Here is a 24,400-nt window from a genome sequence, read left to right on the forward strand (position 1 = left end):
GGGCAGCTGCTCCTGGGGCGTTGGTGTTGTGGGTCCAAGTGAAATTGGCGGAGATGTGGGTGCCCAGAAACCTGAAGGTGGAGACAGATTCCACTAGTTCACCATTTATAAGGGTCTGAAGGTGGTCCAGTTTGTTGGTGATGATGTCTGGGATTATGGTGTTGAATGTTGAGGTGTAGTCTACAAAGAGCATCCTCACATAGTTCTTCATGTTCTCCAGATGGCTCAGCTGTAAAGGGTGATGGTGACTTCTTCAACCTATTTCCACTGTAAACTAACTGGTAGGGGGTCAAGAGAGGGGGGTAGGCAGTCTCTGATGTACTGAGACGCTATCCACTCGGAAAACTTTATGACTATGAGGGCAATATATCTGTAGTCACTGAAGCTGTTTATTCCAGTCTTTTTGGGGATGGGAATGATGGTGGAGGCTTTCAGACAGGTGGGAACAGTGGCATGAATCAGGGAGAGGTTGAACAGCCTGGTGAGGATCCCTTCCATTTGGTCTGCACAGGCTTTGACCACAGCCCCTGGGATGTCGTCGGGGAAGGCAGCTCTTCTGGGGTTCACTTCTCTTAGTCTCCTCCTCATGCATATGACCTCATGCTCCTGGAGGGAGAGGGGGAGTGTGCCAGGTGAAGGGCAGGTGGGGGGCAAGGTAGTGTGGGGGAGGAGTGGTCTCGAGCAAAGAAGTTGTTGAACTCCCCTGCTAGTTTGTGGCTGCTGTCAGTGGTTGGGGCACTCTGGCCTTTCAAACTGGGGAGGGCTTGGATGCCTTTCCACACCTGGTGATGTCACAGTCCAGGTGAGCTGCTGGTAAATTTCCACAGAATCCATGTTCTCCTGCGTCTGCAATTTACTAAGGAAATTTAAGACCACAAGCAGTTTGTCAACTTGCCCACATTGGTAACAGGATCTCACGCTTCATGCTCTTAGTCTATGTCTATGCACTTTACTTCTTTTTTCTTGAGCTACAGCTCTCAGGCCACGCAAATGCTCTTTATCTAAGCTTGCCACTTGGACACCCGGCCATACTCACTGCAGTTTCTTGCTCCGTCTCCTGGGAAGGATTTCAATTATTGCACCTGCCTGTCCTCCTGCCACCACTTCACACCGGCGTGATGACACCATACGAGCAAGCATTTTAGTAACAGTGGGAAGGAAAAACTCCCTTTTAACAGGATAAAAAATAAAGAGAAAGAGAACACACTGGTACTCTGAGTGCAACTACAGATTTTATGGTTAAACAAGGGGGATTTATTTGACTAGCTGGCAGCAGTTTGTTCTGCATACAATGCTGCTACTGCACATAGTGCTCCCCATGTATATATTCACTTATATTCGCGTATATAATGTTCTTCTCTTCCCCTTTTGCACAGTCGAGGAGCATGTCAGGATACATTTCACTGCATGTTATACTTGTATAACTATGCATGTGAGAAATAAAGAATCTTGAATCTCTGTATGAAACAAACTGCATTGTTTTTGAATCCCTTATCTGCATTTAGCTAGTTTGTAACATTTCTTGTTTTCTACAGACATCATGGAGATGATTATATGCATCAAATGCAGTGCTTGTTTGAAACAATTATAGACATAGTGGATAGGTATTTTTTTGTCATTGTTAACTGGAAAGATTGGAAACATGATGCAGAATGCAAAAATTATGCTGCACAGAAAGGATGTTCAGTGAAGAAATATCTCCCATCTAGATAAAATCTAATTATTTTTTCATATGAAAGCAAACTCTTTCTTCACCCTTGAAAAAACAAGACAAACAAACACAAAGTCTGTCAGGGACAGCAGAAGAGACAATCAAGTACACAGTGAAGCCTTGGAGCTGAAGCAATTGATACGTTTCTCCAAACATGACTTTACCTTTATGTGGAAACAGTCACTCAAAGCAACTTCATTCCTCATTAAGCACCTTTGGTTTTTTTCCATGTTACTTGTTTACCACAGTATAAATTGCAAATTTGCAGATATACACTTATGAATAAAAAGTAGCATTTGTACTGTTGCCAAAATTGCAGGTATGCAAACACAACAGCTCATACATAAATAATTAGTTAGGAATAAATGGAAAATGGACTGTCCTTTGGATCAAAATAATTCAGAGACAGTTGATGTCTTTTGATGAGGTTTATATCTGAGTCCAGGTCTGATTTGTTTTTTTCCTAATCTTTGAAACTGGAGGTCATCATACTTGGCAAGAGTAGATGACTAACATTGTGTTGAGTTTAGAAAACAAAGATCTTTTCAGTCAGAATACACAATTAAGTTGGTTGCAACTGTAAAAGACTGTTATATAAATGTTCTACAATGGGTTTTATGAAAAAGAGTAGTTCTGGAAATTGACTCCTGGCCAGAACACTGCTTTCTAACTGTGAGTCACTACTAAATATCAGAGTAATAAAATACTAGAATTTCAGTTACTACAACAGCAGGGCCTTCTTGCATGGTCTGTACCACACATGAATCCATAATATTTCTAAAATATTTCTATTGAAATGCCAGAAAAGGCACCAACATCAAAAAGACAGTAGAGTGGTATTTATTAGGCACCACCTATTTCCACCTGTCTGTGTATAGATACTTAAAGTGGCCACACCCTTTACTCCATTATCCAAATGGATAATAGGAATTCCACTAGAGGTAGTATGAATTCCATTCACCAGAATGAAGAGGTTAAGAGGTTCTAGGATTATCATTATTATTTTGAAATGTATTTCTGATTTCATGGGTAGATAAAGCTGGTTATCATCTGCATAATTATTTTTCTACATATTATAATAGCGCTGTAGCCATTATTCACTTTTCCATTTTCCCATGCTGGATATCACTAATTCCTAATAATTTCATACACTTAAAAAAATGGACGTGGCCACCATGACATTAGTTTCAGAGACCAGCTCTGTAATTCTGAATTCTGTATACATATGTCTTGATGCGTGCTCATTCATCGAGGTATGTAGATCCCAAAAGGTTGATTCTGTTTATCTGGACATATCGTTTTCAGTGGGAGAAATGTTTCGTCCATCTTCCAAGTGACTTCTTCAGTCTCAGCTGACTGCAGGTTTCCCCAGCCTTATATTTGCACAATAACTGAAACCGGCCCACTGAATTAACAATGGGCTGTGAGGTCAATTCCTTGAGCATGAATATGCAAATTGTCATGAGTACCATTCACAGAGATGCAACCATTCCCCAAAATGGTTGCAATCACAGCATTGTAACATGGCAAAAGATGAGGACCCCTCCTCGATTTAGAAATGGTCTTTCCATTTTCACATTGGTGAATCAGTCAGCTAATGTTAGTGCATCATTAGCAAGCTGCAGCCATAAAGTGCATAGATGCAATTCCCAGTCACATGTTTGCTAATTAGTAATAAGTAACAGATTAATAAAATACTAGATCACAACAGGGCATATTATTTACAGTATTGGTTAAAAATAATTATTTCATAATTATTTCAAAAAGCACCAACAACACAAACATGACCAAGAATGACTCAGGTCAGACCAAGTTGGCTATAGCGCTCTGTAAAAACAAAAAATATGGCAAAGGAAAAAGAGCAACCGATGCAAAAGAAAACACCGACGACAGGAGAAGCATGATGTTTCCCATTTGACCTTGTAGTTTTCAGTTTAAATGTTACCTTAGCTTTGATTAGGTTTTCATTGTTATTCTCAAGTGTTTATGGCCCTCTGTTTGCCCATGCCTAGTTTGTGTTTGTTATATCATGGTCAAAGGAGCTTGCATGTTATATCATGTTTCCCAGCTGTGTCCCGGTTCTTGATTTTGTGTGTATTTAAGCCCTCTGTTTTCTTTAGTTCCTTGTTGCGATTTCCCTCATTCGCCAGCTGTGTGTTCTGCCTGTTTGTTTAGTTTCTAGTACCTCCTAGTTTGGTATTCTTGCAGTCCAGGAATAAAGCTGAATTTTGTTCTGCCTATGAGTCTGCATTTTGGGACCTCATTCCTGCCTGCCTCACTCAGCCTTATGACAGGAGTTAATTAAGCAGCTTTGTGACAAGATATTGTGAAAATCTACTGACAGATCCAAATGAAATTCCTTTTAACCAATACATAGATATCAATTTCTTTGTGCATCACAAAAATACATTTGTGGTTTTAAAATGAACAACACTGTTCCTGCGATTTTAAGGAACACCGCTGACGTGGTTGGGTCAGGACAGCTGAAAACCCCATCCATCCAGTAACTTCTACTCCCATAAAGCACTTAGCTAGGCAAACATAACTAATGGACTAATTGGCATACACTGGTCTTCATTGTCAGCATAATAAACATTAATGGAATGATGTGTCAGTTTGGAATTCATTGCAGAGCAGGCCACTTTGAAGGTACCACTTCACTGAAAAAAGGAACACGCTGATAAGCAAAGTGTTTGAGACTCATTTCGTACAAAAAATAAAAGCAGAAGATTATGAAAAACAGTTTAATTCAAGAAGTTCAAACAAATATTGCCCCTCACCCTTAGTTTATATTGCCCACTGACCCAGGTGAAGTATTTGGCTATGACGCTGCCTGCAGAGATGAGAATGAAAGCAAAGGGGAAGAGGAACAGGCTGAATCCCAGAGAGATCTGTTAGATGAGAGCAATGTAACACATCTGCTCGGTTGTCTGCTTTAATATTCACAGGAACTCCCAAGAATCTTCTGTAAAAATCCACAATGAATAATTGATGGGCTGCAGTTCCACAGAACTCCCTCCTTCTGTTAATTGGGGAAAAAAAACAAAAAAACAAAAACCGAGAGGTCTTTCTCGTGCCATCGTCAGTGCTATTACAGTCCAGTCAGTGGTAAATGCAAACTACTAACTTTATTAAAGACTTGGGGTCCAGTGGCTGATTTCAAACTATGAAATTACACTGGACTCCTAATCTAACTAATTAACTTTAGATAACTGTTTTAACACCTTTAAGTTCCCACATGCATTTAAAAAAACAAAAAACTAGAGCACAGTTTTCAATTAGGAGGAAAAGGCTTTCCACCTGAATAGTTATTAAATCCTTTTTTTTCCTCAACTCTGCTGGCTCTGTACGTCCATATTTGACTGACAGCTGGCTTTACCATATTTTGAATAGCAATAGGAATAGGAAGCAAAGGAATTTTTAAATGTTAAAAATTTGAAACTACTCAATTCAATTACATTTATCCATACCGAATCACGACAACAGTCACCTCAAGGTGCTTTATATTGTAAGGTAGACCCTACAATAAGGCATACAGAGAAAAACCCAACAATCATATGACTGCCTGTTACGACAGCTAGGTGGAAGAACGCAACACGACAACCATAATAATTTGACAGATTGCTTATAAACATTTTTTTAAAAGTATTCTTTTGTCTCTCAAAAAGTACCCAGAGCTGAAACTCCAGCGAATGTGTCTAAAAAAATCAACACACTTCTTCAGAAACGCTCTGCCGAGGATTTGTTCACTTGAACAGAGTCATGTGATCAATGACATTCAAAGCTTCATTCGACACTTCACTTTTATAAGGAACTGAATCATTAGCAGGATTTGTGCTGTGTTTTGTGATTTTGTGCAAAAGATCACAAACAAGTGTGCAACATAATTAGAGACATGGAGTCAGGAAAAGAAGACGCTCTGCCTATTCCTAATCAAAAACCAGTTCATCAGCAATTCTGCTCCCAGGTCTAAAATGTGCATAAGAAATACACAATACACACAGTTATAACTATAGAAGTTATATTATATGTAAATGTACCTGTCCACTTGTTAATTACATAATCAGCTGGAGGCAGGTACTTTACAGCACAAGCATACTCCCAACCTATTGCAAGATTGTGTTGTACATTGTTATATATATAGCGCATTTTTTATTTTTAATAATATAAAACATCAAGAAATCACAAGCAAAAGGAGAACACACCATGGCACACGTTTAAACAAGGTTTATTCATCTAAATGATTTATTATTAAAACAGACTTAACATCATTTTTTCACCCCAAAAAACACATATTCAAAGCACCACATCAGCCCGATATCAGACAGAACTGTCACATGATATCAAAAAGAAACTGTCGATTCAGCTTTTTCGAGTGGGCAATCATAATGAAGCAGTTCATTATATTTTGTAGATTCTCTTCATATGTCTGTTGTCCCTAAAGAGGACTGTGTTAAAAAGCTTTGATTAATGAACCATTTTTCAATACAAGCATCATTGCTTCAGAACGCTTAATATCCTTATCTAACAAAAAGGCTCAAAACCATTACATGGGTGGCACAATCCTATTTAGTGTTTTTAACTGAAAACAACCTACATGTGAAAATGTACAGGGCACCCCAGACTTACCTAGTCTTCTAACTCTCACCACAAACCTTTTAACAAAGGAAATTCTCCAGAGCAGCAACACAGGTCTGCCAAACAGTCATCAGCAGCGAGGGCAAGGTTCCTTTATAGGGCAGTCCTCAATCATGGTTGATTGAGGAAAAAAAAAAGAGAGAGAGTACTGACTAGAAAGAGACACCACCCTCTTTCTAGTCAGGACTCTTGCTGCAGCATTTTGAATTAACTGAAGGCTTTTCAAGGAGTTTTTAGGACATCCTGATAATAACGAATTACAGTATTTCAGCCTAAATAATGAATGCATGAACTAGTTTTTCAGCGTCACTCTGAGACAGGATATTTTTAATTTTAGAGATATTGAAAAAAAATGGAAGAAAGCAGTCTTACATATTTGTTTAATATGTGCATTGAGGGACATATCCTGGTCAAAAGTGACTCCAAGGTTCCTCACAGTGTTACTGGAAGCCAAGGTAATGCCATCCAGAGTAAGAGTCTGGTAAGATTCCATATTTCTAAGAATTTTAGGGATGAGTATGATAACCTCAGTTTTACCTGTATTTAAAAGCAGAAAGTTAGAAGTTGTCTAGGTCTATAGATCTTTCACACCATCCTGCAGTTCTAATAATTGGTAGGTTATCTGGTTTCATGGATAGATAAAGTTGGGTGTCATCTGCATAGCAGTGAAAATGTATGTTATGCCTTCTAATGATACGGCCTAGATTAAGTATATGAAATGAAGCTTAAAAACAAGAACTAAAAGTAAGAATACAGGGAACAAACATCTGTACTATATGGATTACAATGTGAATATATGAGAATGTAAAGTCATTGAAGCTTTGGTTGATAAATGAGGAAATTTGTGTTTGGTCAAATGTTTTTGGCAATAAATTTTATACCACTAGAAAAAAAGCCTGTTTATTTTGCTTTGAGTTGTGCAGCATTTGTAATGAAAATGCAACAGAGCTGAGTATGTAGATTGCGCCCATGAAAAACTTGCCAAATTTTCCCTGTCAATGCCAAACAGCGACTGACTGGCTGCCTGAATGGAGCATGGACTCTGATACAGGAGTCAGTTGGTATCTGCTCCAAGCAAGTCACATTTGACTGACCTGGATGGGGTCTGTATAGCATAGAATAGAATAGAATGAACCTTTATTATGCCACGGATGATAGCAAGAGGAATATAAAATATAAAAGGAAGACACAAAGTAGTCCTTTATACATAAGCAACTAAAGTTCGTATATAAAGTTGACAATGTACAGAAATATGCATAGAAAAATTGTATGGAGATATGTATAAAATGTACAGTGATGAGTAAGATACCCCAAAAGGATGTTAAACTGTGTTATAGTGTCTGACAGTTGCTGGTAAGAAAGACCTGCGGTAGCGCTCCTTCCTACACTGTGGGTGCAAAAGTCTACTGCTGAACGAGCTGCTCAGTGCTCTCAAGCAGGGAGGTGTTGTCCATGATGTTAACTGATGTTAGCTTAGACAGCATCCTCTCCTCCCCAACCTGCTCGATGGACTTCAGCGACAGTCCAGGACAGAGTTGGCCCTCTTGACCAGTAGTTTGTTGAGTTTCCCCCTGTCCCTCTCTGCCATTCCAGCAGACGACAGCATAAATGATAGCAGTCCTTAGGAGTGTCCTGTTCACCCCGAAGGATCTCAGCCGCCATAGCAGGTGGAGACGACTTAGACCCTTTTTGTAGAGTGCATGTGTGTTTGTGTACCAATCCAGTTAGTTATTGAGGTGAACACCCAAGTATTTGTCATAGGCCAACTTGAAACTGCAGATTCTTTAGGCCAAGTTCCATATAACAGTGATGTCAGAGACAGGCAATGAAGTGGACGTCCCACAAATATGACAATAGAAGACCTCAACCCCAACGAATCAGCTTGGCTATGCAGTTTGTGTCAGTGACCAACACTACTACATCGGCTTTCAGCCTGTTAAAAAAATGGACACGCATGAGGCGGTACTAGGCTGTTGTTGCTGTACTTCTTCCACATGCTATTGTTTATTAAATCAGTACATTTTTAAATTGACAGTGTGTCCTGTTTCTTGAGACTTCAAGCATTCTATCCAATAAACAATGCCAAACAAGAGTAAATAGCAGAGGTAGAATTTGCATCTTTGTTTAAAAAAAAAAAATTCAACCAAATACAAATTTTGTATTAGCTTATATATGGATTGAAACAAACATCAGTAATAAATGGAATGAAGTCAGAAAAAAAATTGAATAAAGTATGTAATAAATGTAAATAATTGGATTGAAAGCTGGAATATATTGATATACTTTTGCATTTCTATCTGAGAGGTAGAATTTGTACCTATATTATTATATTCTGCCCATCATGACACTTTTAAAATACAAAAGAGAAGATTACTTTCTAAGAAATGCCCAAGAAATGTATGAAGGAAAACACCATGTACCGAGTCTCAGTGCTAGACCAAACCCTGCAGGCTCCATGAGCCAGCCTGCTCTTAGCGGAGGTGTTAAAACATGAAAACACACGAGATGTGTTACATACATTTTCTGTGTAGCTGCACGCCACAACAAATTAAACAGCAGAAAGAGAGAAGCCCATCTGTTGACTAATAAAACCAGGCGAAAGCAGCAGTGGTGGAGTGAATAAGACCGGTCATAATATAGATAACAGTCCTTCATGTTTCACTGCCACACTGAAGCCTTTATACCCTTGGCCCTAGCAGGCCAGTGACACTTGCTGAGTTGTTAAAATGGTAACGCTCACTGGAGGTGATTTATGGTATGCAGCAATAGGCTTATTTCAGACATCTAAAGGCTTTTATATCTGTGTGCATGTGGGTGTGAAAAACAGGGGTTATCAATGTGTGGTCAGTAGTACAAATTCAGTAACCCATTACGTGTGTTTTACAAAGCTTTAGAGAACAAAGCAAATATTTGTCATTAGTTTGCAGTGTAAGCTCCGTTTAGTCTTTTCATTACAGGATGATGGTTATTGTTGATATGGCACTTGTGGCCACTGAGTGACACTGAAAACATCCAGGAGCAACTGTCACATAACACAACCACAATATACCATTTTACTTTAGTAAGGTGTTTTAATAAAACACACTAAGACATTCCAAGTCCTTATCAGTATGTATCAGTGTTATAGTTTTTCTGTTTGGTACTTATAAGGTACTAGAAGCACACTCCCAGGTAGTAGTAGCAGCAGTCAATATTTTTATACTAAACTATTCTGTGTAGAACCCTTTTCATTCCTTCCTTGTTGATTTATAAATGTTTTGAGAATCAGAAAGAGATAACAGAGGCCCCTGCCACAGATTCAGTGAAATGCTGATCTGTCAGCTCAGAGTATACAAATTTCACTATTGTAGTAAAGGCTTAGTTTCAGTTAATGTATTTGCATTTAAAATAATCTCTTGTGCACACAATAATGTTTAATTAGGATTCATTTTCCACGATCTAATTGTACAAATTTAATGTGTTAGATTAACAAGATTTTTATATACTATTTCTATCCTTTTCCTTCATTTGAAGTCCTTTCAAAGAAAAATGAAAGTATAATGAAAAGAAAGAAACATATGATGAAGCATGTATGATGATGAACTATGATGAACATTTTGTGGTATACTCCTCAAGCCCTGACATCTGTTACAGATCAAAGTGGTGTCACTGAGACCCTTTGGCTTTGCTCCAACCTCAAATGAAGTAAAAGGCCTTAAAATCCAGCAGATGTGGTTTTACTGTAGTACAGAATGGCAGAGCTTTATGTGCTTTTGCTGTCAGTTATTCCTGCTGTAATCAGATCAGAAATGTAATCAATGCTTTTTCATCCTGCCCTTGCTGTATCTTGTCTGCAAAGTGGACATTCTCTTTTTTGGATTCGTTTTAAGAGTGAGTGTGTGGTGTGAGCATTAACATCCGCCTTTGTGAGTTACTTATTGGTTATTCTAACAGAGGACTGGATTACTGTTACACTGAATCTTACACTGTGTAGATTCCCTGCACTACTGACAACAGCAGCTAAGTCATTGTCAGTATGCACAGTTACAGTGTAACTGCTCAAACTTTCAACAGAGCAGCAATACCACCGGTAAAGAGCTGAAACAAAATCTTTAATAGAAATATAGACTAAATATAAAAGGGAAACACCCCAAAAAAATGACCCCAGACAAGCATGACTCAACGTTGAGTCACTTTCTGTTCAAAACAACTTTCCAGAGGGTGGAGCTTCAGGAAAAAAAACCCACAAATACTTTTTTATTCACTATGAGTCATTCTAATATGCAGAATATCCACAATGAAAAAGTAAAAAGTCAGGACTTGTTCCCTAACCCAAAGCTGTAAAGGAAAAAAAAAAAAACAAAAAAAACCCCTCTCCTCCACCAACAAAAACTCCATACTCCTTCTTTGCATCAAGTTTGTATGTCTGGGTCTCTGTCTCTTTATTTCGTGTCTTTTTTTGATAGTGTCTTGTGCTATGTACATTGTTTTCTGATCATGTTCACCTGTGGTCTCTGATGTGTTCCATCTCCCCAATTACCTCATGTGTGTATCGAAGCCCTTAAATACACACAATCTCCCTCCTGTTTGTTTGGCGGTTCCCATGTAGGTTTAAACCCTGAGTTACACCCGACAGTGAAGGTGTCGGAATGTCAGATAAAAAGTGCGTCAATAAAGGAGAACAAACAGACAGACTGTATGAATGTGTGAGTGAATGACACGTTGTATAAAGCACGTTGATGGCTCGAGTAGAAAAGTGTAATATAGGAACCATTCAATGGAATTCACCCAGCTTGGCCAGTAGGTTATGGACAGTTTATATGCTTAACTGACTTGTCTCACTCAAGTAAAAGAAAAGGACAGGCTCTGAAATGTACTTTGAGTAAGAAAGTTAAAAAACAAAAAAACAAACCTCTGTTGCCTACATTGTAGTGACTTTGCCTGTAAACTGGGAAATTTGTACATTCGTACTGAATGGAGTTGGCTCTTTTTCTCTCCCTGTTAAATACAGCAGCAGGACTTTTATTTAGCAACACACTGTGTGGGGAAAAACAAAACAAAAACTGAACAAACGGTTTGGGTGTTTGCTGATAGAAATGTTTCATTTGAAATTACCTGCAACTTTAAAAAAAAAAAAAAAACCACCACACAAAACAAAAATAAGTCACTCCCCTTATGCTTCAGTAGTGCTAGCTAAATGCCAAAGTACCACAACACCTGAACACCTGCAGTTGTTCAGGTGTTGTGCCAAAAAAGAAAAAAACATCCCACTTTTAAGCCATGACTTTGGCACACGTCATCTCTTTTTATGAGACATCCTCTGATTAATAAAAAGGCTTGCCTTTCATGCGTTACTGATTACACTATAATTTGTTTAGCGTAAAATATCAACCCCAATAAATAACAAGCTTGTTTTGAAAAGTAAGGAGTAGAAGGTACAGATATTTGTTTGAAAATGTAGGCAGTAAAAGTAAAAAGCAGTTAGAAAAAAAAAAAAAATATATATATATATATATACACCGTAGTCTAAGTACAGATACCTAAAAATTCTACACAAGTATGCACAGCAAAATCTCCAGTGTTAAAATTAACACTGGAGAGTGTCTATATGGGTCCACACCTCTGAGTGTTGAGTGTTAAATTAACACAAGCGACACGAGGACAGGGGTAAAAGTAACCTAGTCAGTTTTGAAGATTAACAATGGCTAACACTGAGCAGTGCTGATTTTCTAACACTGGAATATTTCTAACATTTTGAGTTATTTTCCAGTGTTAGAAAATCAGCACTGCTCAGTGTTAGCCATTGTTAATCTTCAAAACTGACTAGGTTACGTTTAAACATATAACACTGTCAAAAGTGTTAATTTAACACTCAACAGTGTTGTATTTAACACTCAGAGGTGTGGACCCATATAGACACCCTCTAGTGTTAATTTAACACTGGAGATTTTGCTGTGTGGTAACAAAGTATTAGTATTTCATTACTTCCCATCTCTGACACATACCAGGCTGTGGCTACCTATGTAACCCTCTAATGGACTATTAGGTTGTATGTCAATCAACATTATCTTGAGCTTTCTTTTAGAATCACTTCAGTTTCTTGACTGGAAGTTGAAAGTTTTTCTTGGGTCCCTACTTTGTATTAGCATTGGCTATTTACCCATGTAGCTTGAAGTCACTGAATGTCATTCACTTTGTATCATCTCTGTTCATTGTGTCACTGGAAACTGCTTTCAGCTTAAGGGCCATGAATATCAGAACATCCAGGTACTTCATATCGGTTAGCTTAGGCAAACTTGTAATCATGCATGTAGTTGCCTTTAGTAATAACCCAAGGCCATGCTGTACGGCCTTAAAATAAAACTCTTTAATGACAAAGTACTTCAGTTCTTTTCTCCTGCATATTATTAGCCCTAATAATGAGTCTTTTCAATGATAATAAAAAAAGACTTTCTGCCTAAAAAATAAAAAATAAAAACTGGAATTCATAATGAAGATAAAAGACCCTCTGCTTTCATGGTCCTACCTGATTGCATATGTGATATCTCACTGCTACCAAGCAAACTGCACTGTGGGAACATCGCAAATAAATTAAGCAAAGCATGCATCTGATAATGTTCTCTTGGAGCATAAAAAGAAGTCTGAATAGCACGCATCTGTTAAGGAAGGATGAATGATAAAATTAATTAGCATCCTCAGAGATACAGTAGTGTCAGTCCTTGGTGGCTTAAAAAGCTCAAGCTGGTGATTATGGTAAAAGTAGAATATTCTGCTTGTCCTCAGACATTGTTCTGTATAGATAACATGCTGGTGAAAATCTCAGTCAAAACACAGATGTAATTTTCTTATTAGCTGTTCATCTCACCAGTTCACCCGAGTACGTAATTATACAAATAAACATGGAAGTGTGTGTTGTAAGGAAACATCTCACAGAAAATGTATTTTGCTCAGTGTTTTTGTTAATTACACTCCTGATTTATGCATAGGCACCAAAACATTCTGAATTTGATTAAGATAAACATCCATTTATGAATGTGTTTTGGTTAAACATGTCTGGCATGTTACAGTAAATTGCCAAAAATAATGCCATGCGATACATTGACAAGAGTACCATGACACTGATCTGATCTCAAGCCTGTCGTGTGTTTTGTCTGTTTTTAAATGCCTGTACCCGTCTCACTCCAAGACTTTGCAAAAGCAATTTTGCAGCTGAAATAGCAACATTTTGTCACTCAACTCGTCATGTGCTCATTCTTGGACAGGCCCCCTTCCCGTTATATTGTATTGCACAGGGGACCACATAATACTCCAGGATATCATATAGCCAGATAAGAAAAAAAAAACCCAAAACAAACCTAGGAATTCACAGCAGTCTGAATTAGGCTGTAGTTGTTGGTGACATAACCTAGATGAATTAACCTGTTAAGTGTTGAATAGGACTGAACTGACAGTAGAATATAATGTGCTCAGTCACAGGAATGAATTTGAGGCCCAACTCCACACCACTGAAAAACCTTGTAGCTGGTGCAGGTGAAGATAGCATAGCTACTATTAGCTGTATCCTAGCAAATTGTCATGAGCAGCTAGGAAAACAGGATGGCTGAGTGACAGGGAGGAGGACGACGTGTAGTGCTAAACATAAGCTCCAGGTTCACCATCAACCCATTTGTCTCCACTCAGTGACACACCTACCGAGGAACAAACTCTGGTTATTGGCGACCTCCGTTTTGAGACACCAGCAACCATGGTGAATTGGCTTCCAGGGGCCAGAGTAGGCGACATTACTAGAATCCCTAAAATGCTGGCTAAGAATAAACACATTCTGTAAAATTCTAACTCACATCAGCAAAATGTGACAGTGTCACAGTTGTCAGAGGTCACTAAAATTGATATCAAAGTGGTGTGTAACTTTGTGAAAACAATGTTGAAATCTTTCCATTTTCTCTGGTCTCCTCCCTAACCAGACCAGGAGTGACACCTTTAGCTGTGTGTGTGTGTGTGTGTGTGTGTGTGTGTGTGTGTGTGTGGGTGTGTGTGTGTGTGTTTGTGTGTGTGTGTTTGCGTCTGTGTGTGTGGCTTGTGTGTGTGGTGTGGTGGGGTCCCCTCAAATTGTTGACTCTTGGAGTGGGGTCAAAAAAAAAAGATTGTGGGCTTTGTAGAAAATTGGGAAACTTTAGGTTACTCCCTTCCAAGTCTTTGTCAGTACATGAATGAATACTTGATCAACAAATTGATTTACTCTGCCTTATAGAAACCTTTTTACAACAGGATGATTATGTTAGTTTGAATGAAACAAGAACCATGAGACATACTAATTGTCAGAATCAGGATGGCTAGCCTCAGCATGTCATGGCTGTGTGCAGGCAGGCAGTATGGAGGAGCCAAAGTGCAGACACTGGGTGGCAAAACGTGAACGCAAAAGAAAAGAAACCAAACTGAAAATACAAAATTAAACTTAAACAAGGCGGCAGCTAGGCAGGAAAAACACACACCATAGCATGAGGGGAAAACACAACAGAGACAAATGAAAACACAGGGCTTAAATACACAGAGGAGCAATCAGGGAATGGGAGACAGGAGGGAAACACAGCTGGGACAAATCAGGGCTAATTAGACAAGGGAAGCAAAACCAGACACATTATCATAGGATACAGACTGTCAAAATAAAACAGGAAACATAACACAGAGACGCAGACTTGAAAAGGGGATACAGCTGACAGGGGAGACAGAGCAACCATGGAACACGGAGGCAGAAACCAGCAGACTCTAACAAAGAAACCAAAAGACTAGAAATGATAAACAATGGCAAAAGCAAAGTTCAATAATAATGTAAAACTCAAAACACTCAGTCAACGACCCAGGTACGCTAACACAGCCTTGTCCATTCTAGCTGGAAAACTCTTAATGCCTTTAACACAGCATATTTAATCTATTTCTAGAACCCACCCACCACTTTAACCACACTGTTAAATATGACATAGAAACTGAACATTTAACAGTATTCCGTAAAAAAAGTCTTTCTCAGATAATTTCCTAATAACATTTAAATTTACAATACTGGATTACACAACAATGGGGAATATATTTTGTCACAGTAAATGTCTTTCTGAAAGTGCTGTAAGGAAGTTTAAGGATGTAGTTCATACACTTGTTATCTTCTTGAATGCCACGTGCTACCACAATGCAAAGCGGCTACGTGAAGTCTACAACCACAGAGGTCGATTATCTTGTTAATAATTTTACTTCCTTACTGTGCACGACTCTGGATACTACGGAGCCCCTCTGATGACATGGTCCAAAAAATAAATAAATTGTGGCCACAAAATACTACTTCGTGGGCACGAAATGGGTATAACGTGCCCAAGAAATACTTATTTGTGGCCACGAAATACTATTTCGAGGGCACGAAATGCTAATCTGTGGGCACGAAACACTTGACCGATAACCGTGATCCTTCCCAGGCCCTTGCAGTTGGTTGACAATAAAATTTATCCCGGCGTCCAGGTCGTACTTGCGTCTGTAAAGCAAGTGGGCTCTCAATATCCTGTTTAATGTCTCTCCGTAATAATGGTTCCTTGCATTGCCAGGCTTTTCTAAATGCATTTGTAGCTCATTCCCAACCGTAAAATAAAACTCAATCATACTGTCTCTGTACATGGTGTATAGGTTTAGCCTACTCTTATGCCTATGGTTCTACACAACTTACACAATGTTGCCATGTTATACCCAATTCGTGCCCACAAATTAGCATTTCGTGCGCACGTTATACTATTTCGAGGGCACGAAGTAGTATTTTGTGGCCACAATTTATTTATTTTTTGGACCATGTCATCAGAAGGGCTCCGTAGGATACTGCTCCTCTGAAAAAGAAAGTCTCAAATCAGAAGTACTTGGCTGTGTGGTATAACTCTCACTCACACCTTAAAGCAGATAACTCCTCAACTGGAGAGGAAATTGTATCCCACTAATTTAGAAGATCATCATTTAGCCTGGAAAAATAGTTTGTGACTGTACAAGAAAACCATCTGCAAAACTAAAACATTCATCGCTCATTCAAGAAAATAAGTACAACACGATTTCTCTTCACCACTGTTACCAGGCAGACAAAAATCTCTGAGTTCTGTTGAGCCAAGCATTCCTTTAACCTTAACTAGTTATGATTTCATGCATTTCTTCACAAATAAAAATTTGACAATTAGAGAAAAAAATATACATAACAATCTCACAGATGTAACATTATGTACTTTCAATGCAATTCATATTTATTTAGACTCATTTTCTCCAAGTGATCTGTCTGAGTTAACTAAATAATTATTTCCTCCAAATCATCAATGTGTGTTTTAACCCTATTCCTAAAAGAATGCAACCATTATTTTATGCTTCATTGTTAAATATGATCAGTCTATCTCTATAAATCAGCTACATACCACAGGTACACCATCAAGCTGGCATAACTGTACTGTACTGTAATTTGTTATTATCAGGATATCCTAAAAACTCTCTGAAAAGCCTTCAGTTGATCCAAAATGTTACAGACTTCTATATTGGCTTCTCTTCACTGGCTCCCTGTTAAATCCGGAATTGAATTTAAAAGCCTTCTCACCTCATACAAGGTCTTGAATAATCAGGCCCCATCTTATCTTAATGGCCTTGTAGTACCATATCACCAAATTAGAGTACTTCACTTTCAGACTGCAATAGGTGTAGGCTGCTGGGGGCTTTCCATGATGAAAGTGCTCCTTTTTCACATCTTTTTTACTCACTATGTGTTTATACCCCACTCTGCATTTTATCCTTAATTAATCTTAATCTCTGTCTCTTTTCCATTTTTCTTGTCTTCCTCCTTTCATCTCATCCAGTCGTGCCATATGGCCGCCCCTCCCTAAGCCTGGTTCTGATAGAAGTTTTCTCCTGTTAAAAGGTAGTTTTTCTTCCCCATTGTTGCCAAAATACTTGTTAAAGGGGGTTTACATGATTGTTGGGGGGGTTCTCTGTTTTCTTTGTATTGTAGGGTCTTTAGCTTACAATATTAAGTACCCTAAGGTAAGGTACCTTGATATTGTGACTTGCCACTATATAAATAAAATAGAATTCAATTAACCAAGCTGCCTTTGGTCAAGACACTCAACCTTCACTAGTAAATTGTCATAGTGGAATGAATGGGGAATTTCCATATATACATCACAGAGAAAAAATCCCAGAATGCCTTTATTGTCACTGCACAAATATAAAATGATATTATACTGCTACTCTGCAATTATGGTGTCAGTGGTACAGAAAACTGAAAGTGTAACACAAAGTATTTAATATTACCCAGAGTAATGAGAAAGTTTAACTCAACTGTAGCAAGGTTGATTGAAAGCCCCACTGCTGCAAACACATCTGGACAGGTATGTCTCCTGAGTCTACAAACATACAAAGAGTTGCACATTTTTATTTGGCCCAGCAGCTGTTCCACTGCACTGGAACTCCCTGGTAGCCATTGCATTATTGCACTTGTGTTAATGTAATATTATTAAAGCTTTCAGATGTCCTCAAACATCTGAGCCCAACAACATATACATGCCTCATAACATCCATTCCTTTTGGCAGGGCCAGATAGTGGCCAAGTCCAGCGAGATCTACTGCAGAGTCACGAGGTTGGAACTGTTTATTTGTTGGGATGTGGTGGAGTTGTGGTGGTTGGGGCAATGAATCACTGGGCATATTTATTATCCATCCTCCAGCTCTGGCTCAATCTTGCATCTCCTAGATCAGGTAAAATAATGGCCTCCATAACCTTGGACTTTCACAGCTACTGAGAACTCTTTTTTTCTCCCTCCCCTCTCTATCTTTTCATTACAGATCTATAAGAAGGCACAGATCAAATTGAAAACAGAAAATGAACGTGTGAGTGCACCATTGCACAGATACTCCCAGTTGGTTTGAGGCAGTATTTCTCTGCACATTAGAGCTACAAGAAGAGGCATCCTCAATTGATTGGGTATTAATGAAGGAGGGGTATGAGAGAGGGATCACTGCAGTGTGGATTTATTTGTAGGAAACAAACAACATATGGCCGACTTACTCCCTTAAATACAAGGCCAGCTGACTACAAGCGTATCATGATCTGTCCCAGTTTCTGAATTTATTACAGTTTATAAATCCCAATCAATGTGAGTATTTATATATTTAGACTACAATGTCAACTTAAACAACTACTGAATCCAGAATGTCCAAAGAGGATTTCCTCTAACTGAATCTCTGAGAAGGTGTTTACTGTGCACCACCTTGAAACGCTAAAGCTTTGCAGATTTATCAACTTACAGCTGTTTAATAATTATTCATATTACTATTATTGTGTCAGATACCTGAAGGCACCTTCTGAGGTCTGGCAGATTAGAGACCTTGGTGGGTCAGAGTTGTTTTTGCAAAAGCAAAGGACCAAGAGTATATAAGGTTGTAATGTTTTTCTTCATGACTGAATACCTTGATACTTGCACAATAGACTCTGAGACAGACTGAACACATAAAAAAATTATATTTGTGCAATCTTTTCTACACAGTAGAGAGAAAGAAAGGGGGTTTTCACACTCATAGTTCATTTACGCTGGTCCAGATCAGCAGATGAGTTTGTAAACTTGTAGCTTTTTCTATTGGTTTGGTTTATTCTCACACAGAGAAAAATCCAAGTGAAATCAATGCATCACTATAAACCAGCTGAGAATGTTCAGTCACCTCATTGGCTAAATGCGTCTGAGGCGTGAGCATAAAAAACTAAATACAAGAAGGTGGTGTTGTGTTCTGGCCTATCAGTGAAGACTCAGAATTTATGTTCATTTCACAGCTCAGCGCTAGCCCGTACAGACCTTTGCACATGTATATTACCTTCCCACATTAAGAAGCAAAGCATACATGACTACAGGACCGTTTATTAGGTCAAAGTTGTAACATACACCTGGTTTTTGGATTGGATCACGGTTGGATCTTATTCACACCATAAATGACCCACTCTGGAAGTTGTTTGGACTTGTCATTTATGGTCTGCTCTCGAATGCAATTACAGTGTTCACACCTGCACCAAGTTCGAAAACGAAACAGAGTTCAATTTAAACTGACGAAACACCACAGTTGTGAAAACACCTAAAGAGTCTGTTTGCCTCTGCTGCACCTGCTTGCTGTTCTTTAAATTGTTTAATACTTAAAATGTTGAGAACAGAACCCATTAGCATCAGCAGAATGTCTCAAAGGGCATGTAATGTTTGAATATTTTAACATAAAAATCTATTCTTACTCTTAGTATTCAGTTGAAAGGTTGTTAGCCAGTCTGACTCACTAACTCATTGACTCACCAGTCAGGGGTGAGTTTTCAGGCCACTGACTGTTTGGACCTTGACAGAATGTCCAGACCATTGCTTACTTTTGTGAATTCAATACCATGGACTTAAAAAAGATATTACAGAGCAGTTCCATATTTGTACCATATTTCTGCATCACCCTCTTTATGAAAGCATGCTTCTAGTTTACCTTTTTATAATTTGGGGTAGCTGTGGTTCTTGCTAGTAGGAGAACAACAGTTTACAACTATGTTTGGGAGGGAAGCAAAATAAACTGTTTGTTAGTTGTTTGTTTTAGAGTTACAGAATATTACTGCTAAGGTAGAGAAAAGCTTAAAAAAAACCACCCAAGTTCTTTTTTTTTTCTTTTTTTTAAAAAAAAGTACGAAAACTTTTTTTTTTTTTACACACATCTCATTTCTTCTAAGGATTAGGGGAAATATTTAAAGAATTCAATAGCACAGGGACTGCTTTTCAGATATAATTACTGTTAAGCTGAAGGTGCAGGAACACCAATCCACTTTAACACCTGCAATATTTTTTCATTGTATATGCGGTGAATCTGAAACACTGCTTTCTGTTTCATATCCATTTAATAACAAGTTTTGATAAAAGGAAACATACAGTATGTTGTTGAACACAAATGTTCTTATTAATACTGATAACTGACATAATAACTAATGTGTAAAGCTTTATCGCACAAGTGTTAGTGAGCCAAAGTGAAGAACTGATTAGATCCTACAGTCAGAAAAAGTACACCCTCTTTAAAATTTAAAGGCTACAGGACATAACAAATATACCTAACACATCCTTAGCAAAAATTAAGAAAAAAAATAAGAAGCCATGTGTTAAAAAAATAAGCCTAGATTATATTCTGCTCTCGATGTATCCTGGGGTGTCTGTAGCTCAGGTAGTAGCGCAGGTCACCTTGTATTTGGAAGGTTGGTGGTTCAATCCCCTTCTGCTTTTGATATCTTGCCCAATATCCCCGGGCAAGATATTAACCTTAAGTTGCTCTCTAATACATCCATTGGTGTGTCAATGTTAGATAGAAAGCACTTATGTAGAGCATGGAAAAAATTGCTGGTGTGAATGAGGAAAATTGTGTAAAGCGCTTTGAGTGCATTTACCATTTAACATGGGTAGCTGGAGATCTGTCAGACAGGTAATCATTCCTCATATTTCCTTGAAGTCCACTCTCTGGGTTGCATATGTACTAGATCGATTATAATGTCACAAGATGCAGACATTCATGTAGACCCTTGTGCTCACTGTGAGTAAAATATTATAAAGTATAACTTGTTTGGAAGAATGTCTCTTCTCTCTCAAAGATTGTGGCAGGATGGCTAAGCTTTGCAAAATTGTACCAGACCAGACCACAAGACTTTTGGAGCAAGGAGTCCGAAGTTGCAATGCTTGCCTATAATGCATGGAGACACGCTTGGTTAAAAATCCAACACTGCATATCAGCACAAACAATATCAAGTACAATGGTGGAAGGATGATGAATTTAGTTTGTTTTGCAGCCACAGAACCTGGGAACCCTGGAGTCAACCTTGAACTCCTACGTATATTAAAGTATTTTAGAGTAAAATGTCAGGTTCAACGGTTCAACCGCTTAAACATCACAAAAATTGAGCATGCAATCTAGATAAAATGGCTAAAAAAGAAAAGAATCCGTTGCAATGATCTAGACAAAGTCTAAACCTCAACCCAATTAAAGGACTGTGCTGTGTGGAGCTCTGTGGTTCTACAAGCAATTATATGCAAATTGAATTGAGATGCTGTAAAATGCACTTCATCTTCAAATCTTCATCTAACTTATCTTTAGATCAAAGACAGTTGAACTAAACCTGTGAGCTGCTAAATTCTTGTGTTTTTATTTTTTGTTATGTTCCAATACATAAAACCTTAGAACTGATAGAGGTTCTTTTTACGGAGACTCTATGTCTATCTTTAACCCTGCAGATTGTGTAGCTAGTGATACAAGCGGCCATTAGCTTAGCTTGGAGAACGGGAGTACAGTAATTAATAAACAAATATTCATATTAATAGTAGATAGAATCCCTAACCTAGTGACTAAAGTGCCACTGTTAGAGATTGCTTGCATTCCCAGCATAGTGACTAAGATTTGCAGTGTAGCCACCAGCATCCAGAGGCTAATGATAAGATGATGGAACATATTTATATGTGTTTCAGATTCAAACTCCAAAATACCTTAACTGAGTATACCAGAATAATATCCAGTAGTTCTAAGATGCTTTCTAAACCCCCAAGTTCACGAGTTCATTCAGAGTTTGAATGGATCCCTGCGAACTACCTGCAGTTTTTTTGTGACACTGCATTTCAATACACTAACTAAGCATGCGCCCTTCAGTTGGATTTCTGCATCCAACAGAATATGACTACAGCTTGAAGCAGCTCACAACAAGTTTCCCACTGTTTGTAAATCAGTTGCTGCCTTTGATATTGATAAACACTCCTTTGGTCGGCAGTATTACTTTTTGCTTGAGGAAATTTGGTTTCTTTCGTTTTGTTGTTTCTCTTTATAATTGCAACATTGGTCATTCTTCTTTTCATAAATTCTAAAATACATTTCCTGCTTTTGGGCTTTAATATGCTTGTCACAACCGTGCTGATGGTCTGTTTCTCCCGGAGCCAGACATTTTCCACCATTGAGTTCTTCACAAAATTTTTCTTCAGCAACCCATGGAGACACCATTACTGTAAAGCAGGCATCAATCTGCTAGATCTGCATTCCCTAACATGTGAGGTTCCTCTTTTCATGCCCTCTGATGTGATCTAAAAGAGTACTACAGATCACAGTAACCCTGACAGTGCTACCTGAGTTTGATCTGTATCCTAACCAGCAATTCCAAGCTGCCCATTCTGAGATTCTGAAGCCTACCTGCAAGCATTTGGGTGCATCCATTTTGGTGTGGCCAGAGTTATTGAGCAAGCCTCTAAAGGGGAATACTGTAACATGAACATATTTAATGTGAAACAGTACACACAGGTGGAGATATAACAAGTAAAATCCTCAGATAGTGAAACATGTTCCAAAGTTAACTTTCCAGACACATTTATTGGGCTGATAACATCAAACACAGTGTATGACCATTGTAAACAAATAAAACAGAAATAAAAGGCATCAGCTCAGACTGAGAACTGCTGCAGAATTCAAAGTGCGCCAAGCTTTTTAAAATTCTTAACTTTTTGTCTTTTTAATATCTTCTTAATATATTTTTTGAATGTTATTTCATTATTTTTTTTCTTTACACATTCATTTTTCTTTTGTATTGATAATTATAATATGTACATATGAGGCCAAGACACCAGTTGCTTTGAGACCATATGAAAGCTTTGGAAGTTGTCCCATGGCATTACTCTAGTTTTGGAAAATGACAAGGTAAGGCTGTGTTCCCTCTCTGTTGGTTTTGCTGATTGCATGCCCTGTTGGTGACTGAAATGAAACGTCCACGTGAGTCTTCCTGATGGCTCCATATTGTTGAGCAGGGGAAAGGCAATGACTTAGTTCTAGGAATTTCTTACTGATAGCAACATCTTTTATCTACAAAGGTCCCTAAGGTTGTCATAGTGGTTGACTGGCTACCAAATAAATGCTTCGTGTTTTGTTTTTTTAGGTTGTCTATTTTTTGTTTTCTCCCAAAAAGTATTGATATCAAAATGTTCATATAGATATAATTGTTCAGTGGGGGAAAGGACCTGTTAGCATGTGTTTGATCAAAGGTTCAAACCGTTGTCACTGTATGAAAAGAAGAGTCTCTTTCCTTGCAATGCAAAGTCCCTTCATTTAAATAATGTCTGGTGTTATTTGTCTTTATACAATGCCATGAAAAAGTCTTAGATGAGATACAGCCTCGAGACCAGTTTTCTTCTTCAGTCTTCCCTGCCTCACTTCTTTTTCTATTTCTCTCCCCTCATCCTGAACTCCATCTCTGTCTCGTCTTCACGTTCATCTGAGAAGGCTACTTCAGCAACCACTCGTTCACTGGAAGAGAGAAGTGGGACAGGAGTGGACATACAATTATATATAATTATATATGAACACAGTTATATATATATATGCAGCGCTCTTCACGGTTCAGCTGTTCTCTGACATCATCCACCCTGCACCATTTTTCATTTTTAGCCAGGATTACAGTTTAAAATGGCCTTAAGTGAATGCCATAAATGTATGTAGATGTAGGCAGGAGGAATTTGCTACAGTCTGTTGATCTGTTCAGCTTTGATCTGTTTAGCTCAATTAATAGATAGGTTATGAATCTTTGTATTAATGCATCTTGATAGATAATTTATGTTTATCTGTTTATGTTTATGGAAAGATTTATAGATTTTTCATAAACATTTTTGAAGGACCACATGGTTTCAAGAATGTTGCAAGAAGGTGTACAGGGAGTGCAGAATTATTAGGCAAATGAGTATTTTGTCCACATCATCCTCTTCATGCATGTTGTCTTACTCCAAGCTGTATAGGCTCGAAAGCCTACTACCAATTAAGCATATTAGGTGATGTGCATCTCTGTAATGAGAAGGGGTGTGGTCTAATGACATCAACACCCTATATCAGGTGTGCATAATTATTAGGCAACGTCCTTTCCTTTGGCAAAATGGGTCAAAAGAAGGACTTGACAGGCTCAGAAAAGTCAAAAATAGTGAGATATCTTGCAGAGGGATGCAGCAGTCTCAAAATTGCAAAGCTTCTGAAGCGTGATCATCGAACAATCAAGCGTTT

General features: G+C 38.2%; 1 protein-coding gene across 1 annotated transcript in view; it reads right to left on the reverse strand.

Moving 5' to 3' along the window:
- Positions 1-22,709: 22,709 nt before the first annotated feature.
- The window catches only part of ca10a (carbonic anhydrase Xa), a 286,633-nt gene continuing 284,942 nt past the window's right edge, over positions 22,710-24,400 (reverse strand). Inside the window, exon 8 of the mRNA XM_005947809.3 lies at positions 22,710-23,656. Coding sequence (XP_005947871.3) covers positions 23,634-23,656 — 23 coding nt within the window. The 3' untranslated portion in view covers positions 22,710-23,633. The remainder of the gene's footprint in view (positions 23,657-24,400) is intronic.

This window comes from Haplochromis burtoni, unplaced genomic scaffold (genome assembly GCF_018398535.1).
Source record: "Haplochromis burtoni strain Fernald_Lab_line unplaced genomic scaffold, NCSU_Asbu1 Contig_551, whole genome shotgun sequence".
NCBI lineage: Eukaryota > Metazoa > Chordata > Actinopteri > Cichliformes > Cichlidae > Haplochromis > Haplochromis burtoni.